This window comes from Symphodus melops, assembly GCF_947650265.1.
Source record: "Symphodus melops genome assembly, chromosome: 11".
NCBI lineage: Eukaryota > Metazoa > Chordata > Actinopteri > Labriformes > Labridae > Symphodus > Symphodus melops.
In genome coordinates this window covers 13,029,633-13,051,924 of record NC_136701.1, presented here as the reverse complement: position 1 = coordinate 13,051,924, position 22,292 = coordinate 13,029,633, and the positions used below count along the sequence as shown (strand labels likewise).

Here is a 22,292-nt window from a genome sequence, read left to right as displayed (position 1 = left end):
GTTACTAACTTTGTCGATGGGGTCTGGTGACAGTTTTTTTTTTAAAAAGATCCGTCTCTGTAGGGGTCCTTTCTGTAAAGTTGTTGTCCGCTTTGAATATCAATCTGATCATGTCAGTGACAAAAACAACAACTTTCAGGGGACAAACTTTGATCAAAATAAGGATTATGTTGCAGACATTACAGCCTGTATCACTGCTACATGATAAAGAAATCTACTGGAACAATTCTAAACCTTGTGTATAGGCCTAAGTCACATATCAAATTATTGCCCATGTTTTAAAACCTTGGTGACGTTTGTAGTTCCTGCTGCTCACACAGCTCTAGCAGTCTTTGTTTGCAACTGTGTGACTAAATAAGTCTTCTGTGGTAATAAAAGTCAGACATTTGCACAATATCTAACTTTAACGGCAGATTGAACTTTTTTTAATCTTGAAAGCAGCTTTGACTCACAATACAAGAATGAAGTTGATCATGTTATAGTCAGCAATAAAAGCAGCAGAAGAACAATTCTTATCTTTGTAACCTTCAAAAACAAAATGTCCAAAATGTACATCTCCATGTGAAATAAGATTAGGCATCGATGTTATTGATTCAGGCAGAACCACATCCACACTTACGGCATGCAGCTCCCCGCAGGCTAACAGCAGCCTGTGGAATCTGCAGACTCTCTGCTTAAATACCAAGTTTTAATCTGTTCACTGAAAGAGTTCTGCAGCTGAACACAATCCACACTGATGTGGTTCATTACTGTAACAGGGGTTTAAATGTACAAATACTTCCTGTGTTGTTGTGCGCTCACAACTTTGAGATTTTAAAAGTGGACACATTTTCAACAGGTATTTTGAGTTTAAAGACGTTCTTAATATGAGACTTTAAATCATTTTGTCAAGACAAAGAGACACAATTTAAGAATGGCTTTACAGCTGTTGAATTCAAGAATGGGTTTCTTCCTGTCACTTTCTGGAATTACATTTTCTCTTCACCTCACTTACAGTATGTTTGCTGAATCCATTCCCTTGTTCTATTCCTGTCCAGATTACACATCTCTATGCTGTATAGTTGGAAAAACCATCAAGTTACGCCAAAAAAGGAAGAAAAAGCAATTAACATTCATTGCAGAACTAGTATTTTTTTATGAACATTTTCTTTCCCCCCCCCCCTAATCTTCCTCTGTACTTACAGCGCTTAGAGAGTGTAACATTTGACAGAAATGTTTCAATAGATAAAGCTCCCATTCAAAACCAAATTAAAAAAAATAAACATTGAGAAACTGTTACATACTCTTAGCAATTTTTTTTTTGATATCATTTTAATACAAAGTAATGTTGTGAGAAAAAGCAGTAGATCGTAAACTTGCAGCAACATGTTTCAGAGTAAGGATAATAAGGTTGTCACACAGTGTGTGCAATATTTTTTTTGGCAAAGAGGTGAAACCTCATATTTTTGTTTTGCTGATGTTTTATCATATTTTTCAGGAATCCTCCTAGCCGTAACCTCCATCGGCCCGGCCTTTGGCTTCATCACCGGCTCCCTAATGCTGCGTTTTTATGTTGACTTCGACAGTTTACCGAAAGGTGAGACACATACACACAATTCATGACAATTCACAGCTGGACTGAAATACTGCAGAATCCCTCCGGTCAAGATCATTTGTTCTTCTTGTTTTTAAAAGGAAGGGGAGGATATCCTGCAGGAGGCGGTCACTTATTTTGAGTCTAGGGCTTCAGATTGAGGGTGAAACGTGTTAACAGTGCAGAGGGCAGCTGCATAGAGATGAATTACTGACATAACATGTCCTTGTTAAGCAATAATTTGTTTTTTAGAAAAGTGCTCTATAAAGAAAGATTATTACTGAGTGGCTATTAAAGGTGCCACTCTTTGAAGATAAACAACATTGGATTTAGTTCTAGAACAGTCAGAATGAAAATTCTGAGGGTTTTTTTAAACCCATAGGTCATTTCTTTCACATTTGAGGTCTAAATGATCAATATTGAACATAGAAGGGCACAGTCATAAGTCATTTAACCTTTATTAACCATTATTCAGGTAAGAATGGGTACTGTATTCCAAATTCAAAACATTGGAGCAAGCCGATTGCTGATGGACAAGCAGGTTGCCATGTCTCAGGTGCGGTAGCTCAATTGTTCAGCTAACTATGCGTTGGTCTTGAAACCTTTCTCGATTCTAACTTCTCTATTTTTTCATTTCTGGTTGTGAAGCTTATTACAAAGACAAGGCAGGGCAAGGCATCATAAGGGTCCCTATGATCCAACACACAACACAATTGAATCAAATACACAACACCAAAAAAGATCCACATATTTATTCAAAATGTCCATCACTGTTCAGCTTTTTTCTCTGTACTAAGTACTCAGCATGAAATTCAATTTGAGCATTCATTCACCGTTCCAAGGCTACTTTAGCCAATGAGAGCATTCATAAGGGCTCTCAGAATAAGGGCTTTCTTTCTCTTCTCTCCCTAACACAGGCATTCCACATGATGCAGATGTGGAATTGTGCAATGTGCAATGTGCAATTGTGCAATGTGGAAATGTGCAATTTTAAAATCCTGCCGTGTGAACCGGCCTTTAAGGCCGGTTCACACGGCAGGATTGTCGGCAGATTGTCGGCAGGATTGTCGGCAGATTTCCCAAACTTTAGAGACCACACACACGGCGATAAATAATCGGAGGTTTTACAGTTTCGGTCGTACAGTGTGTGGTGTGCGGCCACACGGCAACATCAACACACCACACACGAACCGATTTCACTCGCGAACGTCCCCCGATCAGACTGGAAATCTCGCAAAACCTCTCGAGATCAAACGTGATTCCAGAGTCAACAAATGGACAAAGAGGATGTTATAGGGATCGTTTGTGCTGTTTTTATCTGAAAAAACACGTTTTAAAAAGAGGCGTCGGTCAAAGGAGTGGAGACAACGGGAGCATGAACTCTACTTGCTACATGTTGATATGGAGGTGAGTAGCAGTTGTTTTGCTACCGGTGTTTTCGCTAATAAGTCACCTCGCTTTCTGATTGGCTACGCGTCACAGTCAACAGGCTCGTGCTTGTTTCTCCTCGGGGGAAACACCACACATGATGAGAGATCGGGCCAAAACAATCCAACATGTTGAATATCCCCGATTTGAGATCGGAGCGGTCCCGACATTCTTCCGACCAGACGAGAACGTTCTGAACACACCACACACGGCAGGATGATCTTATAAGATTATCTTATGATGATCGGGGCGTCCTTAAGATTATCGGAAGGGGAGAATCGGGGCCAAAATCGGCGTGATTATCCTGCCGTGTGAACCAGGCATTAGATGTAGAAAGGAAACAGTGAAGTAAGCTGACTTGAGTTGGTGAAAGTGAACTCAACGCAAATGTTGTCAACAGAAAACAAATTTAACAGAAGTCCAGTCTTCCAATAAAAATAAAATAAAAAATGCATTTCAATTTTACAGCGATAATTCACGATTAACAGATTAGCGTTCCCAGCTCTACCATACCGTAAAAAATGTTTGGAAATTTCTCCTACAGATCATCCTGCAGCAGTAAAAAAGGCTGCAATGTCTGCAAAAATCCTTCCTCAATCAAAATTCGTCAACTAAAAGTTGTCTTTGTCACTGACAGCTCAGATTGTTGTAGGACAACAGTTCAGAAAGAATCCCTACAGAGACAGCTGTAATTCTTCAAACACACAAACAGACTACATTAAAAAAACACTTATTTTGATTTTAAATACTTGCACTGACATGTTCTGATTCAAAGGCCTTTGTGTGTTTATCTAACAGGTTTCCTTTAAGCAAACAGTTGTTTCACACCCTGCTGACCTCCTTTTCTCTGTGGGAAACAGACACATGGCAGCAGCATTCATTACTGTTTAAACTGAGTATCAACATCTCTGCTAAACAGCAGCAGTTTGGACCGAATGCATTTTTATTGGGAGATAACAAGGTTAAAAAGAAACTTTCATATAAATTTGAAAATCTTAAATGCACATTTGACAATGTTCATGCAACCCTCTTTTCATTTTACCCACTTGATAATTGTGCTTATTGATTATTAAAGTGTCCATGTAATAGGTTTTCTTCGCTGGCCTCTCCAACATTAGCCACGCTGGCCTGGTCAGAGTGTTGTGTCATTTTTGTGCTGAGTGCTTTAATTCGTGAGACTTAAAATTTTCAGACCAGCAGTTGAAGAGAGAAAACAAAGCAAAACGTATGTAATGTGTATAGCTAATATGAAAGCCATTTTGATTTTTGGTGTGATGTGATTTAACTCTGGATTTACAATTGAAGGTCCTTTTTTTAATATGTGAGACTCCGCGATACAATACAACACACAAAAAAAAGTTTATGTAATGATCCCGTACATGTAATCATCAAGGACATCGACATTGTTAGGACTGCCATGAAAATGAGATGGTACATTTCAAGGGTCTTATCCAAAAATAAAATACTAAAAATACATGTGAATTTGTTAATGTTCAATGAAACCCAGTTGTTTTGGTTCGACGCCTAAGCTTGTTAAGGCATGTGAAGGCTTGTTTAAACAAAAACCTATTTCCTCCCACTATGTGGGGTGTGAGAACGAAGGAGAGAGTGATTGTGCAAGGGCAAATATGTGTGTATCTTTACATCATGTTGTGTTTGCAGGATGGACTTTGTGTTTAAGCATGCGTGTGTAATATGTATGTTTTTAGAGGACATGGTTCCATGCAAAGAACTTCTTTTGTCTCACAATGCAAACATTTTAGTGTGTAGGGTGTGTGTGTGTGTGTGTGTGTGTGTGTGTGTGTGTGCGTGCAAGTGTTTTGTGTGTCATTAAGGGATTTAAGATGATGTAGCTTTGCTCTGTCCTTGCTATGAAACAGGTTTTTTATTGTTCATTGGCACTGGTCACCTGTGTGACTCATAAACGGTCAGTGTGTCATTCAATCAAATATTAAGGTCGACATGTCCAAGTAGCAAACAAATGTCATGTGGTTAAGCCTCTAAACAGACACAACAGTTCACGATCAAGTTACCAAAACATGTCAATGACATTTTTTTGGATCAAGAATAATTTTTCAGCATCTCATTAAAGCACCAACATTGTAGTGTTAAAATAAAAACTATATAATGACATCTTTTTTTATGAACTGATTCTTTGTAGGTTAAAGCAAATAAGCACACCCGATATGCATACTTACTCCATACTTATTATTTTACTCATTGTTATTCAATGCTTCTTCGGTTAGTAGAGAGGTGCATAAATGGTTCAAAGCTCACAGAGAGGACTTCATGATGAGGCTTTCTGAGGACTTCATTTACTGTCTGAAATGTCTGAAATTTGATGCACACAAAAAGTTAATTACTAATTTGGCATTTATTTATTTATTTAAGTATGTAAGGGAAACTTAGCCTCTGTTCAGACTTTAGTTTGTGATTCAAAACGTTCTTTTTTTTGTTTTTTTTAGATTAGAAACAGCTGAACATTCCTCTCTCCAAAGACATCAGACATTATATCCTGTTTCACTGATGCAGGCTAAAATATCAACCATACTTATTCTAGTCTTATTCTAGTTTTAAAAACAAATATACATGCACATGTCAGAGAAAAACATAATTTAAGTATATGTCTGTCCTCATGACTGACTCTGTCTGTGCGGTTTATTTCAGATAAGATCGAGTTGGACCATAAGGACCTGCGCTGGGTGGGGGCCTGGTGGCTCGGCTTCCTTGTGGCATCTTGCCTTCTCTTCCTCACCGCGCTGCCTTACTACTTCTTCCCCAGGATCATGCCTAAAGAGGTGAGCACAAACAATCTCAACTGACCCTTAAAGCCATCACTCAGCTGGAACAAGCTACCGTGTCCCCCCCGTGCTACCGAGATTATTTTCACCAACTCATACAGTGAGTGCGTTAATTGTTGTTTATTCTGTTGTTGTTTTTTTTATTCTGGTTCATGTGTCAATCCTGCATGTGCTTACAAGACACTGGAAACAAATGAGCTCAGAGCAAGAACATGAGAGACAAAGATTGATGCCAATTAAAACGAAACCAAATCATAACACAATCGTGTTCCTTACACATTAATTTCAAGATTTATTATTTGCTATATTATAAATAAACATGAAGCATCCTCCTTCACTTTTGAAAGCTATTTAACTCACATTGAGCTGCAACATTTATGGGATTAGAGTTTGTAATATTATGAGATTTAAAGTTGGATTAAAGTCCCAATATTGAAGACTCAAGAAGTTCAGTTCACTTTATTAAAATGAAGTCAAGATGACTGTTTAGTTCAAATCCAAGTTTAAAGCATTGGGATTCAGCCCATTTTCCAAATAACTTCCAACTTTTTTTTATTTGACAATTTTTACACTTCCCCTTATATCTATATGGTGTATTCTGAACACTTGTTATTGTTAATCTGTCAGATGAGAAAACACTTTTAATATCTTGAGCATCATTTACTCAGCTACATTAGCGAATGTCGTTGGAACAATGCTAATTGTAATAGAACCTGTTTGGGCAATATCTATTTTTTCATTAATGTGGCCTTAATACTACACTGTAGTGTCTTAAAAGATTCAGTTCTTTTTTCAGAGACCACATCATAAACATAATGGGGTCATTTAGCAGTTAAGGTGACCTTTATTTATCTCTGGAGTTTGGGGAGACCAAAACAGAGCTAAAAGAAAGAAAATATTTAACCAACAAAGTAGTCTTTTTTTATTCGCTGTGTATTAGCTGTGTATTAGTGTCTTGAGATACCTTATGAATTGGTCCTTTACAAATAAAATTGATTGATAGATGCTTTTCAAAGTACAAGCCAGATTTTTTTTTTCTACGAGACAACCCAACTTTTTGCCTTGGACAGTTACTTTGTGAACAAGTCACTTGCAGGTTGCCTCTCTCTTTCAGTCCCTGCATCATCCAAATGTTTGTATTTTTTTATTACTTAAAATAATGCCTTAAATGTTTTTTGCAGAGAGCTTCCTTGTAGCAGAGTCAAAGACACTAACATAACTTGCTTACAACATATTACAGACAGAGAGGTCTCAGGTCCAGGGGATTTTTCTATTCATACTAATAATTTAATACTAATATTTCTTAATACTCCTGAAGTAATATAAACAGAACAAGTTCTGAAATATGAATATTGTCTGACATTTTGTTTTTTCTGATCTCAAAGCCATTTATGAGAATAGCTTCATTGGCTACTCATCCCTTAAAGTCTGAATAGTCTAAAGGTTGTTTGAGTTTTGTTTGTTATAGATAACTAAATTAAAGAGACATTTTCAACCCACAAAGGTTGCAGCTTTGCGTGGGACCGTTTTTCATTTCAGACTGATTTAATTAGGATGATGGCCTGCAGTGAGTTTGTTGTTTTATAGTGTTAAATGTAAGTCAGCTCTGGAATGTGCAGATTTAAGGCACAACATTAATTTCTTATCTTTCTATGCATGTTGCCCATAAAATACGGAGAACATTAAGTCGTTGCAAACTTTGATGGGTTAATAAAACTATGGTGTGCACAACGTCCTGTCTAAAGATTATAAGCAACAACATTCCAAACAAATTAATACCAAGTCAACAAAAGTAATTGAGAGTGACGCAGCATTTAAGAAATGCTCATGAACTGTCTTCCTGTAACCTCAACAAGTCCTTACAAGAATTGGTTTCAGGCTGTTGAGTTTAGATGAATGAAGCCAAACGATTGCACAACAATGTTCCAGCTGCAATGACTCCCTTTGTGACATGATACGTTTCAGCACTTTCTATTTTTTAGCACCAGATGTTTGACTCAGAGTCTGTCCTCACATGAATGTGATTAAGCTTCCAACATTTTGACTTTGAGGAAGACGTAGTTCGTCCTTTGCACCTATATACATCTTTCTGAGGTGGCAGTGTGTGCTCCAGCACTTTTTTTTTAATCCTGTCTGAGAGAAGGAGTTCACTGAATAATACATTGAATGTCTAAGGTCCTTCGCTGAGAGCATGGACTTATTTGTTGAGTGGCTGAAGAGCAAGAGTGTTTCAGCCTTCATTGATAGTTTGTCTTTGGGGGTTTAAAGATGAACCCAGTGCAAGGCGGTTTAAATGTTGTGTTTCCTCTGTATACCAACGTTCAGTCCTCTAAAAATAAGGACTCTGAAAGGTTTTCTACTGCACCTTCAAGACGCCAACTTTTCTGAATTTACATTTTTATTGAAACGGAGTTAGGAGCAGCCTTGTATCAGTGACGGGATTTACAAAACCCAGTTTCACCTCTTCCCAGTTTAACATGGCTGGTGGAGGTGGAGAGGCTGTAACATTAGCAGTTAGCAGAACTGTCAGGATAGCTGGTTAGCTCAGACAGTTGACAGTCAACAGAGACAGCAATTTTATTGCACAGTATTTATCATTGACCATACAATGCCAGGTTTCCACAGCGTTGTATTTGCTAATCATTCATGAGCAGTAAAATATAGAATATTGAGTCCTCTCCTCACTACCTTATATAACACAAAACCAAAACAAGAAGCAGGCACCACCTCGTGAGAAGTGTACAGAAGATATATTAGCTGGTGAGCTAGCTAGCAGTGATTTATATTATACTGTCAAATTATTTGTCGTACCTCACATCAACTGCATGTAATGTTTTGACTCAGAATCTTGCTAGCATACCATTCATGTTTATAACTGGGCTAAAGCAGAGCAGACATTTTCATTGCAATATAACATATAGGGATTTATAAACGTTATATTGTATTAAAAAATGCATTAAAACAAAGTATTATGGCTGCATTGTAATCCTTTGCAACTGAACTTAAAGGACGGAAGCCTTTATGGGGTCCAGTATCACGTTTAAACAACAACAGTTTCTAGTTCTGATGATGGACACCCTGTCAAGTATTTTACCAAACTTAAATTAAACACCCTTTCTGCTGCTATTGTTAAGCGTGTTGTTTATATTTTATAAAGTTACACATGAAGGTTATGACCTGCTCTTTATTAAAATTACCTTTAGATTTATTTGGTCCATTATTTTGAGCTTTTTAAATATCACCAACACTTGACAAGATAATTCAAGACTCTGCATCTGTTTTTATCTCAGATGGTTGAGTGTGGTTTGTTCTGTTACGACACCATTGAATGATCTAAATGGAGTCTAAAAAGTGCTCAGTTAAATTGTAGTCTTCAGCTTTAAATTCTCTCATGTGAAGTCGTTTAAATATCGAAAGTAGCTCTGAGGTACGTCTGGGTTTTGGCTCAGTATACTCTAGAGAATGTTGTGTGTGTGTATTTGAACTCAGTCGTATCAGTTACAGCTTCGTGTTGCACAACCTGCTGGCAGCAGACGCTTATTTCCATGAGAACATGAGTTTTGTTGTGACAGGGCTCAATGAAACGCTTTTCTCTGCTGTGAGATTAAAAAAAGCTGCATTCAAATAATATAAACTGTATGATAAATGGTCATGTGTTTTTTTAAAAGACACTCGCCAGCATCAGTGAACCAACAACATGTTCTTTCAGTTGGGTGTTTACTTTTATTTTAAGCTGATTTTTTCTCACAGTCATCAGAAATATTCAGTCCAAATGGTGCAGAGGTTCTGGAGACCCTTAGAGTGTTTAAATTACACTTGGTAAGTTTATCGTACTAAGCAAGTATAGAGATTATATATATAGTATATACAGTATATTTAAGGTACTTCTACAATAAGAAATTACAGGAGTTCACTGAGATAAGCATGATTTGTCTGTTGCAAACTCATGATCACATTAATGTAACAATGTTTACATTCATGCAGTGTAGAGCCCATGAAGAAACTAGTTCCCATGAGATCCCAAAAATAAATAAATTCCAACACCTGACCTTAGTTTGAATAAAAACTTTAGCTAGCAAAACAGTTCTTGACTCCTGAGCGGCTGACAAAGTGTCTCTAAGTACTCAAATACCTAAGCATGTTTGTCTTCAGGTCACAATGGTAAAGAAGTGTCAGTCACTATAGCCTCAAACTAACTTCTCCGTGCTTACTGGTTCATTTGAGTCTAAGCAGGATGAACATAAAAATATCACCTGCACCATCCACCATCAGTTGATCTTCCGTCAGCACACACTGGAGGTTTGTGGTGAAATGCAGATCTGCTGATAAATCCAGATCTTGACCTCCAAACTAGGCTCCAAGGTCTGTGTAAGTTTGTTTATTTGAAGCTATCAGAAGGTTAAATCTTTTCAACAAAAGCAAAGGCTGTTCATTTTTCCTGCTCAGACCACCATGAAGCAACCTCTGACTATCTCATTAAACATGTTATACCTGTGGTGGAAAAATGTAAGCGTGTGGATTTTTTCAAAGGATTTTATCTGACTTTGAAGTTTTATGCTTTATAAATCTCATTCTTTGAGTATCATGGTTTTACCCAACCAAATACAGGGCCTCAGCAAACTCACCAAAAGCAGCATTGACTGCAAACTAAAGGGGTTTTGAAACTAACAGGGGAAACAACAAGTCCAACATGTGATGTTCTGTTTCCATATTTGTCCAGGACGAAGCAGACGATGACGAGTCCGTACCAGACAGCAAGCAGCCGCAGAAAAACCAGCTGGAGGAACTCTCTCTCCTTCAGTTCCTTAAAAGTAAGTCTTATTTTATCTACTTTGTTGAGGCAACAGAGGCAACTAAAGGGTATCGGTGGTGAAAAGGGGTCACTGTGTACCATCAGACCTTCCTCAAAGCAAGACACTCATTTCATCACAAAATGCACTCAAATTGTCAAAATCAAAATCCCAGAAAAATAACCATTTCATTCGATAAAAGTGAGATATATAACTGCAATATGGCCAATGATATTTAGTGCACACACAATAAAATATTAAACATTCAAGTATTCTTCATTCCCTCAAGGAAGTTGGATGTTGTGAAAAAAATTCAACCAACCAAACAATTTTTGTATTTTGTATTTTTAGTCAATGTTCACAAATTTCCTTTAAAGTTAAGCAATCTTAATTTTTCATGCACATATGTTGTCAGGTCCCATGTCCCCAAACTCACTTCTGTGATATTCAACGTATAGGTTGTGAACCTGTTAGCTGTCCACGAGCCATGTGTTGGTGCCTTATGTTGTGTCTATTATCCAATCAAAAAGCTGTGTTCCAAACTATCCAGCAAACACAGACTGCTACAAATGTAAATCAGTGATGAACGCAAAACATGTTTTTGCAGTGAGATATTAATCCTCAGTCTCCTCTCATTTGTTTCACAACATCGCATTACCACAGATGACAAGTACAACTGTGAAAGTATACTGATGTGTGTATCTTATTTGCCGGTTAGATACTGTAACACTGAGACTGGCTTGTATGGTATGACGTTGTTTTTCATGGCAAAATACTTCAGTTTTATTACATTTTCTACAGTTTATTGGCATCAATGACATCCGATACGACTACAGTTGAGGTCAGAATACAAAGTTCACTCAGCCACTAGATAGCTTTTGGGTGTGTCCAGCGTATGTACCGCCCTACAACCTCAGTTTCAGAACACTTCTCACCAGCAATTATTGTTGCTAAATTATGAAAATTTACTTTGAATTAGTCAGATTAGTTGTCCTCCAATACTGTTGTTGTGCCCATTCATGAGACATGAGCTAATCAAATCGATAATGTTTTTTGTACAAGGCTATAAACATTTTTCTTTGCTGTAAAAACTCACCTTTTTGAATGTGACTTCCAGGGCTTCTGCAGCCGGCCTCAAGCAGACACACATTTTTTAACAGGGGAGGTGTAAAAATAACTGAAGAAACATACAAATAATAATTGCAGGTGGGGGTCAGTTTAAGTGTAAAACTGACTTTTTTAAATTTCTTCTTTTCATCAGTCATCATTACCCTTCATTGTCCTTCAATGTCCTTCAGGTTTTCCTCGTATCACTCTGCGAACCCTGCGGAGCCCCATCTACCTGCTGGTGGTTCTGGCGCAGGTCAACTTAGCGGCGCTGCTGGCAGGTCTAGCCACCTTTATGGCTAAGTTCATAGAGAGACAGTTCAACCAGACTGTCTCTTTTTCCACGATGATGATAGGTGAGACTGTCATGTCTTCGGAGACTTTCCCCAGAACTTAAATTTAAAATAATGTGTGTTACATGAATCAGTAAAATTAAGGAAAAGCTATAGTACAAAAAGTAAGGTTCAAATCAAATGACATTGAATTGATCGTTTTACTGATATCCATCTTTCAGGAGGAGTTTGTATTCCTCTGGCAGTGTTGGGCACCATCCTAGGTGGAGTTCTGATGCGGAGGCTGAATTTGTCCATTGGCAGTGCCAGTAAGCTGTGCACCGCTGCCATCCTGCTTGGTCTATTCTGTTCAACGCCACTGTTGCTCATTGGCTGCCCAACACAGAAGGTCGCCGGAGTGTTTCCTCAAAGGTAGCTGCAGCTTCAATTTAAACACATCATCTACATAAGCTAGCCTCAGAGGCTAGTTACAATACTAACAATAAACTTAATGACAAGTTAAATGAATTTGAGCTTACAGTATATAGCGCTTTTCTAAATTTCTAACTACCTAAAGCGCTCTTACGCTGCATGTCACAATTACCCATTCACACCCATTCAAATCCATTCACGCACTAATGGCAGATGTTGCTATTTAGTGAGACCAACAGAAGTAACTAATCCTAAATTCATTAACATTCATGCGCCTCTGTCGGAGCAGTAGGAGTAATTTTGGGTTAAGTGTCTTGAGTCAGACATGTAGCTGCAGGAGCTTGACCTTCCGGTTGAGAGACGAAGACTCGACAAACTGAGCCACAGCTGCCCCAACTTATGGAGCAAAATCTGTGAGCTTGTGTCATTCTCTACTAATCACAACACAAGCAAGTTCACTTTGGTGGTCTATGCTGTAAGATTCACTGCCTCTGCTGTGTCATTGCCGGAGTTTAAGATAATGTCTGATCATTTCTCAAACCTTACAGATTGATTTTAATGTTGAAATTTGAGGAGGTCAGAGGCCTGGATGCCAAACTAAATCTAGGTTTGGCTGCTGTAATAAACATTTTAAATTATGGCAAAGACAAGCGTTATCTCACTGAAATTTAGTCATCACACCTATATCACTACACACAAGTTAAATGTGTCTTAAGCAGGGAACTAATTTAACTATGGACATACAATTAATTCTCTAATAACTTACAACTAATTTTAACTTTAAATACAGTAAACCCTTAACTTGCAGGGGAACTTACCTCACCACTAACAGAACAATTTCTACCACTGAAATTGTACTAACTTCATTAGTTCACTCAGAGAGAGAGAGAGAGAAAAGAAAAGAAAATAAGGAGCACAGTGAAATATTGGATTAAGTGAGTCCATGTCATTTACACAATTCACCATGTATATTCCTTTTTTTTCAGAACTGATGCACTGTCGTGCAGTGCTGGTTGTCATTGTCCTCAGGAGGCTTTTAACCCAGTCTGTGGTTCAGATGGTGTGGAGTTCAGATCTCCCTGCCATGCAGGTTGTATGGCTATGGAGATGGATACATTCAACAAGGCCACTGTAAGTATTATTTTATCAGTTGTCTTTGTAATTGTCACTCAAATTGTAGTCTTTGACAACACTGAATTTTAAATCAATTCAAGTATATACTGCTTTCAATTGTGATCTATGCTGTGTTCATTAACGGCATACCAAACTACTACCATTAACCGCTATCTCAGATCCTCATCTGCAAATATGCTAAAAAGGCTTCATGTGATTCAGAGCAAACTGCACAGAACAGGACAACTTTATGAAACACATTTCTGCTAGAATACCATTAGCTAATAAACGTTGTGAAATAGACCTTAAAATGGAGCAGATACCAAGATAGTAAATGATGTGCACTTAATGGAGCTGTTAGTGGCAACAATCCATTCTGACTGAATTCCCCCTGAGTTTTCAGAATTCTTCATAAGTACAATGACGTATATCTGCTTGTCTAAATACTCTTTTGTTTATCAAAGCTGCAGAGACTCTGATCATCTTTTCTTCTTTGGCTCTGTCCAATATAAAAGACACTTTTTCCCATCTTTTCCCAATCTTCTTCTCACTGTCTCTCCCACAATCACACCCTGTTTCTGTATTTGCATTCCAACTTTCCCCTAAGATCTATTTATGTGTCAGTGGTCTGAAGTGAAAAAGAAAGCATCAGAAAGAAACACAGGGAACAAATCTGGATGCCAAATAAAACTTGCTTCACAGCGACTCCAACAGCTGCTTCAAACTGGAGTAAAGTTCACAAAAAAACATCTGAAACAAATAAGTACTTATTATAATATTATCAGCTTCATGTTATTAAAGCATAAAAGTAAAGTAAGTAGTGGTTGTGCGGCTGTTTCAGGTGGAGACTGCCTGAATTTCTTACTGGCCACTAGTCTGGTTCCAAACCTAAGGGGTGGACACCTCAACAGGTCACAAGACAAATCTGAAGGGTTGTCAAATGATTATTGGGAGAGTAACAAGCTTTGAGAAATACACAAACAATTTCTAGCTTTGGAGTTAAAAATACAATTTTTCCCTACAGTAAAGTACCACACCATTGTGGTTCTAAAATTGCTAACATACTGTAGATATATCACATTTATGTATGTTCTGGTGAAAACCACTGTGGTCTTCATGTGGGTGGATATACACCAAAAATTTGCAGCTTTAGTGCACTCTGTTTTTCTAACCTGGTTGCATGGTTGCTTAGCCCCGCACTTTTAGGGTTTTAAATCAAATTGCCTAACAAGTTGATAAAAGCCTTTTCAAAATTATACCTCACACTCACATCCTGTCCCCTTCAGAATGACTCCCCAATCCAAAACGAAACCCTTAAAATGCTGCACTAGCCTTAAAGACTGTTGTGGGTTTGAAAGTTGTGCTGTATCTTTAATGGTTTTTGTTTAAGATGAACTTAAAAGAAGTGTGCAAGAAAAAAGAAAAAAACAAACATCAGCGATAAGGTCAAAGAGTAAAGATAGTCCAATTGTGGTTTTACTAACATTTTAAAATCCATTCAATTCAAATGGAAGCAGAAATGTAATGTGGATTGAAACGTTTTTCTTTCTTTTTAGAAGCAGCCTAAAAGTATAATGCTAAAAGAGGAACATATGTTTTATTAAATCCTGAGGATGTACCTTCCAGGAAGCTAGAATGTCGATGAGAAAATCCACGAAAGTTCTGAAGTGAACTTGCTGGCTCGAAAGCTTAGACTAACACTTTGACTTTATTATTAGAGAGAACCAAACTACTCAACTTACATTTTCAGAGGAAACAAGAAAGGTGTCCTCTTATTGGTGGTTTTGATAACAGACAGATTTAAAAGAAGAAACTTTGAAAAAAAAAAAGTTTGAATAAAAAAAAAAAGATATAAAATAAACTTTTGGTCAATTTCAAAGATCTCTTCTTCTCTGACTTTCATTTTTATTTATGTTTTCATGTTTGTAGTTCTTCTACTCTCTTCTCTCGGGGTGGGGTTTTATATCATATCAAGATGTTGAGCAAGAGTCTGATAGAATAGAAACCTGACATTTCCTCAGCTGCAGGACATTTTCCTCTTGATTTCACTTTTACTTTCTCCTCTGACTTCTACGTATCAGTGAATGTGTCGGTTTTAATTGGCCCATACAGCTTTCCAGGAAAACTCCAGAGAGAAACGTTTCCAGAGAAATTTCTTTAACAGAGGAAAGTGAAGTAATTGTTTAAACACCCTTCACCCAATGCCTTTGCAATAAAATGACTGCAGCAGAGACACAGGCTGTAATGGCTGTAACTTGGTTATAAGGAAAATCTATAACTGACAGGTTTTGCTTTAATCACAGACAGACTCTGATTGCTATTAGAAGTCTCCGACGACAAAAAGGATTCCTTCAGAAAATAGACCTTTTTGTAATTGAGGGAGATCATTTTTTTAACCACAAACAGCTGTGACGTCACTCTACAATCAAACCAGTCTACATTCAACCTAGCTGAACACAGTAGTTGCTGTTCATCATTCTCTTAGTCAGTTAGTATTTTGTGTTAAACACATTTAGACAAAATTCAGTTCAATTCAAATTCATTATTATAACACTAAAAGGTCACATTACTGTTCAAGTTCACCACATTAGTCAAATGTGTGTGTTTGGTGACATTTATTGTATTTCTCAGCCCAATTAACCTAATGTTACCTTTCAGAAAACCCAGGTCACATGATCTACAGAAGAAATCAAATAACAAGCAGTGGGAGACCAACTACTCCCATGTCATGTTTGTACTTCTTTTCTGAATAATACATGGCAGAATGTTTACAGTGTGTGATTGTTCGTGCAGAATTACACCGGATGTCGATGTGTCAGCGGTCTCGGGTACGCCTCCCCGGGGACCTGCGGCAGTGGATGTTCCCACCTCCTCCTTCCCTTCATGGTTCTGATTGGCCTGACTGCCTTCGTTGCCTCCTTCTCTCAGACGCCCTCCTACATGATGATCCTTAGGTAAGAAAGATCATTAAGATACACATTTTACTGATGTGCTGCCTGATGCGTCTGTTGACAGTCATTATAACAGAAACCGATGGATGTGATCAGCTTTACTGCTATCGATCATAAAAACAGTCTATATCAAGAGTCAAACAAAGCAACTACCTCCACGTCTAAAAAAACGAGGAATTGCTAAAAAAAACTGCAGTTCCTCTAGTGTCCACTTTAGGCTGTCTCCAACAGTGAGCCAATCTTCATAGAGCCACATGTTACATTTCCAACTTTAAAACAGAAATAAACTATTCAAGACAGTACTGGCAAAGTTTTTACAGATCTAACCATTGTTTCAATTATATTATGGCTTAAAGTGGCTTGGAATAAAGGGTGTGGAAACTTTAAATGACAGCTGGGAGCTTTTTAGTGTCTGCTAAATGTCACTGAATTAAAATAATTTAATTAACACGTCTTTGAATCCCTTGAGTATGAAAAGACAATATTTTCTTCTCAAACTTAAATCTTGAACTCGTTTCACTTCTACACTGGTATGTAGTGTCTTTATCTTGGACTAGTGACAGAATTATAAATAGAATCGAGAGAAAAAGATGTGTTTTTAAATGTGCTGTGCCACGCAGTAGCACAGTTGCAGAACTTTAAACAAATATCCAGATGGGAGTGTAAGAGTGCCAGGAAACAGTTGGACAAGAGCAAAGTATTGGATATGGAAGTTAATGCTGAAGGTGGGCCAAGAAGGAATGTGAAGAACCTCTTTTTATCTTCACTTTCCTGGAAATATGTGAAGTCTTCCCCTTTTCATTCCTCATTCTCTAATCAGCCACGTGTGAATTCAAATTCAAAAAACTTTATTTGCACCCGGGAGGCAATTCAAGGGCACACAGAGCAGTAAATGAACGACAGTGCAGCTATACTAAAAATAAAAGAATAAAGTGTCATCAAAGAATGAAGTGTCAAAATGTAAGTACAAAGTTGAAATATACAAAATTACAAAGTTAGATACAAAGGACAAGAGAAAGAGGATATGAATGAGAAAAAAGGAAGGACTAGAAACTTATTCCAGAAATATGAACAGAAGAATACGCAAGGATTCAAGCAATTTGCGAGATGAACCTGAAGAGTAAAATTACAAGATATAAAACTAAGCAAGAACAAATCATGACACAACTACAAGCCACAAACTTTGAGATTGTAAAATGCTATTAGTGTGTAAAAGGGGTTTGTAGCTTGTGCATATGTGAATAGGATGGGGTTAAAATATTACTTTTGTGTATCTATCTCAGCAACTTTGTGAACCCTCAGTGTTTACGACAGTCCTGAACACGTTCAATTAAAAAAATACAGAAAACATTGTACAACTACAAAATGTTTTTTTTTTTAAATGAGCACATTATGTCTGCATGTGTTAAACTCTCTCACACATGCACAAAATGTTTTTAAAGATACACAACTTTGTTCATATGTAGCCAAATATTAAAAACTCAAGATAAGTGCTTTAATGGACACATCTTGATGGAAAAGAAGTCACATTGCATCTGAAAGCATGTAAATCAAGTCACCGTGTTAGATTCTGTTAATGACTGTAATAAATGCAAGTTTTAAAGTTCCTTTTTCTTGAGCTTTGTTGGACTGCTGCAGCTCCCCCCTCAGACCGTGTTAACACACAGACACACACACACACGTATGTAACTAACGGGACTATCCCTCTACACTGGCCAAGTGTTGACCTCTTTCTGATCATCTTAAAAATACAGAAAAGTAATAGAAAATGTACTTGTAATGTCCTAATTAACATTATTGCTTCATATGAAACACATATACATAGACTGATGACTGCACACATTAAATAAACACATAATTTGTCTGTATCTTCATCAGGACAGTGCCAGCTGAGGACAAGTCGTTTGCAGTGGGAGTTCAGTACATGTTGTTCAGAGTACTCGGTGAGTCCAGTAGTTTAGTCTTCAAAAATCTCAATACTCTTTTTCACCGTGATTAAAAAAAAACATACAAACCACTTAATAGAGATATCGATTGTTCTTTCATTCATCTTAAATGTGAGTGTTGGTTTGTGTGTGTTTTCAGCGTTCATGCCCGGACCAGTGTTGTATGGTAGTGTCATCGACACCACCTGCCTCCTGTGGGGCAAAAAGTGTGACAAGCAGACCTCCTGTCTCTACTTCAACCTGGACCGCTTCAGGCAGAGGTGATCCATTCAGAAATAATCCAACTTGAAACTATGAACGCACTGTTTACAGGTGTGACAGGTGTCACAACAGCCATAGTCTGAAGTTTTTTTACAAACCAGATGAAAAGAACCCAATTGTGTGAAGTGACAATGGAAGTCAAACAAAGTAGTACAAATACACATTTCCTATCTTTGCATATACTGGTAGAAGTTAAGCAAACTTAGCCAATTGTGTAAGTTGTCATGAAGAGATTTTAGTGCATATATTTATTTGAAGGAATCTTACTTTTGAAACAACATGGTGAGGAAATATATAAATATAAGGTACCATTAAAGTATATTATCCAATCATACAAACATAGAAAGGATCTTTGAGATGAGGTTGGAAACAATTATCAAAAATAAGGAATTTACAGCAGAAATTTCTAATAACGATATAAAGAAAATAATTAAAGTTTCAGAGAAACTTTATTTGTATCTAAGAAGGTCAATTTGTTGTGCAGAAGGGACATTGAATATTCCACAGATAAACACAACACATTACTGTGATACTAATTCACAGTTCAAAGGACATTCAGACAACATACATCCAACGACAGCATTAAAATACATTATAACAAACCTGATCAGCTAAATATAATCAATACCAGTCTTATACCTTCTACAGTTATTGATAAAACAGCTTTCATGTAAAGGTGTAGTCCAAAATGCTTTGCAGTATAAGATTGTAAACAATTTAATGTTTAAAAACGAATTATTAAAATTTAAAAAATGCAAGTAATAAATAAATAATGTGTATTTTAAAAACAAACAAAATGATAAATTATTACGTAACCGCTAATTTAAAACTAACTTTAAAATATGTCTTAAATTTCTTTAAAAATTCAAAGAGATAAAGAGATTATTATAAATTACTCCTGTAAAATAACATGTATAATGTATGTGTGTGTGTGTGTTCTGCAGGTTTCTGGGTCTGCAGGTGGTCTTTGTGTGTGGGGGGCTGCTCTGCTTCCTGCTGACAGTGGTGGTCCTGCGCAGGAGAGGCAGGGTTCAGGAGCTCCAGGCAGGCGGTAAGGGAGGCTATGAGCTGGTGAACGGGCAGCAAACAACAGAAAACTGTGCATCTAAAGAGAAAGAACTCATAGGAATGAAAACTTGAAGAGAGTGACATGGGACAGAGACACAAAGAGGGAAGACAACAAGGACGAGTTCAGAGTTCAGAAAAATGCTTCTATGCTACGAAGCTGAGAGAGAGTTGAGTGTTTCCCCTGCTTTTCAACGAAAACAACTTGCCCATCTGCAACATCCCAGTCAGATACTTCACTGTTTATACAGTAGCTGATTATTGCTTTATTACAGTTGGCCACAAGATCTTCTTACATTTCTACCATTGGAAAAATAACTCATAGAGAATGACTTAATAAGTAAAACTACAACGTCTGTATCGGCCTGAGTATAAGTTAACCCTGATTATAAGACAACCCCCCTTTTTCAAAAGTCATATTGAGAATTTCTTTTTTTATTCGGGGTCTATCGACTTCTCATATCTTCACAGACACATAACACCTCCTCTCTCGTCACACACAGCAGCATTGCACATGCAATTTGTTCTTTCATTACCATTTCTGACCTGCACCACTACTGCACTCTTGTCAAGCACCACCAGCATACCAGCACCCACCTTTAAGCTCTGACTGGAGGGTTTCAGATATCATCTCACCACTCTTCAGATTTCTGCATGTAATATAAAACTGTGAGGAGTGTTGAGGCTGGAGCCTTGAAGCCAAACACAAACTATGTTCTGCTGCGTCAATGATATACAAATGTGACTGTATGACTTTTTACTGCATGTTTTAAATTGGAGATCCTTTTTTTTTACCCCAGCAGCAAAGAGGATGAAAGTATAAGATATGATCTGTAGGAGGCTTAAATACGGGATAAACCATGCATTTGGAAAAGAGCGCAGAGTTTAAAGACTTTCAACTTGAGCGCTTGGAGCTGCCACAAAAAAAAGCCAGAGCGTTTGTAAAAAAGACGCTGGGTGCTGCGTTTTACCTCCAGGTGGCCGCTTTCTGCTGAGAATGCTCTCTACCACTGAAAACAACTTAAAATAAGTGCTGCCACTAAGAAACACGTTAGGTGGACATGGGGCCTTTGTGACTTGCCAATCACATTTGGCTCCGCCCTTACTCCTCTGCTTTGTAGTCTGTATAGCTCAACAGTGTATTTCCAGAATTGAAAATCCCATTCATTTACACAATAATGGATTTGCTTATTAGCCATTATGTCACAATCATCACAAGATATAATTATCATGAGACACCTGACTGTGAAACGATGGTATACACTCCCTTAGCAGATATGTCACAATGACGTCTATGATTGGTGGAGCTAGATGTTGCAGTTGAAATGTTTCCTGCCTCCAGCACCATATGCACAGAGATAATTCCTCTATAGGTAGCTAACATAAATTATACTGATGACCTCGTTATGCCCCAGTAAATGCAATTCATATTTTCAGAAAATATAAACTACAAGGTAGTATAACACTTGCATGAACAGTTTTTATTATCTCGATATTAGGTTATTGTTAAATGTCAAAGGAGCGTTTGAATGGGGGAAATTAACCCTCCTGATCCAGAGTTGCCATAAAAGTGGGCGGTCAATGTAAAGGCTTTATTTGACTCTAAAGGGGACCATCATTTCCTAAATGAATATCATGCTATATTGAAGATTTAAAATTAGAGACTTAGACCATAAACTTATCAGGAAAAAGCACAATTGTATCACAGACCTCTATACAATCACCCTCTCCTGGACAATAGAAAGAATAAATGCCAAAATGGGTTTCTGAAATGATATGCTTTTCTTTTTTCTTTTTTTTATAAAACAATATAAAAACAAAAAAAACATGATGGAGCAGTGAACACACTTCTTTTGTATCATTGTTTTAAAGTTTTGTAATACTGTTCATTATTAACAAAGAGCTCTTATACTGTGAACTTACAGTCATGCATTTTTCTATGCAATAAATGTATATGCTGTATTCTTAAGAGCATATTTTTATAGATCTTCTTTAAGCTTCCTAAATTTCATTTAAAAAATCTTTGTTTTTTCATGTTATTAAGCAAATTGATTAAATACTTCTTTTGAGAAATGTTTATTGTTTTTTAACCTTTTTTTGATTTTTATTTTTTACTTAATTGAATTAGAGTGCTGAATATTATTTTTTCCTGCTATATAAAATGTACTTTTATTAAAGGAGCCTGAAAAAACCCTTTGAGTGGGAAGAAGCCAACTGGCTAACACAGAGAATTCTGTTGACACTTTTTGTGTTTGCTGTATTACCTGCACTTCAGTCTGATGTGGTTCAGGTTATTTGCAACTTCTTTCAACGAATGTGATTTCTAGCTTTTGATAACAGATTATAAAACTGAGCCAAAAAACATTTGTGAGTGAATTGTAATAAATTTCTGAGCACAAATTAAGTTGTTTTGAGTTGTTTTTTATAAAACCCCAAAATAATTCATTTTAGAAAAAAATATTTAGTTTAAAGGTTGCTTATTATTACAAATACACTTTGCCCATGCTTTACTGAACCTTTAATATGACCCAAGTTTGTCAAACCCCCAAATGA

The 22,292-nt window shown here is 37.1% G+C and overlaps 1 protein-coding gene across 1 annotated transcript in view; it reads left to right on the top strand.

Moving 5' to 3' along the window:
* Nucleotides 1-21,186, top strand: part of slco2b1 (solute carrier organic anion transporter family, member 2B1) — a 28,692-nt gene extending 7,506 nt beyond the window's left edge. Inside the window, exons 6-15 of the mRNA XM_079355976.1 lie at nucleotides 1,478-1,576; nucleotides 5,669-5,799; nucleotides 10,523-10,613; nucleotides 11,891-12,055; nucleotides 12,214-12,403; nucleotides 13,390-13,534; nucleotides 16,310-16,470; nucleotides 18,346-18,410; nucleotides 18,553-18,673; nucleotides 19,619-21,186. Coding sequence (XP_079212102.1) covers nucleotides 1,478-1,576; nucleotides 5,669-5,799; nucleotides 10,523-10,613; nucleotides 11,891-12,055; nucleotides 12,214-12,403; nucleotides 13,390-13,534; nucleotides 16,310-16,470; nucleotides 18,346-18,410; nucleotides 18,553-18,673; nucleotides 19,619-19,814 — 1,364 coding nt within the window. The 3' untranslated portion in view covers nucleotides 19,815-21,186. The remainder of the gene's footprint in view (nucleotides 1-1,477; nucleotides 1,577-5,668; nucleotides 5,800-10,522; nucleotides 10,614-11,890; nucleotides 12,056-12,213; nucleotides 12,404-13,389; nucleotides 13,535-16,309; nucleotides 16,471-18,345; nucleotides 18,411-18,552; nucleotides 18,674-19,618) is intronic.
* Nucleotides 21,187-22,292: the final 1,106 nt, after the last annotated feature.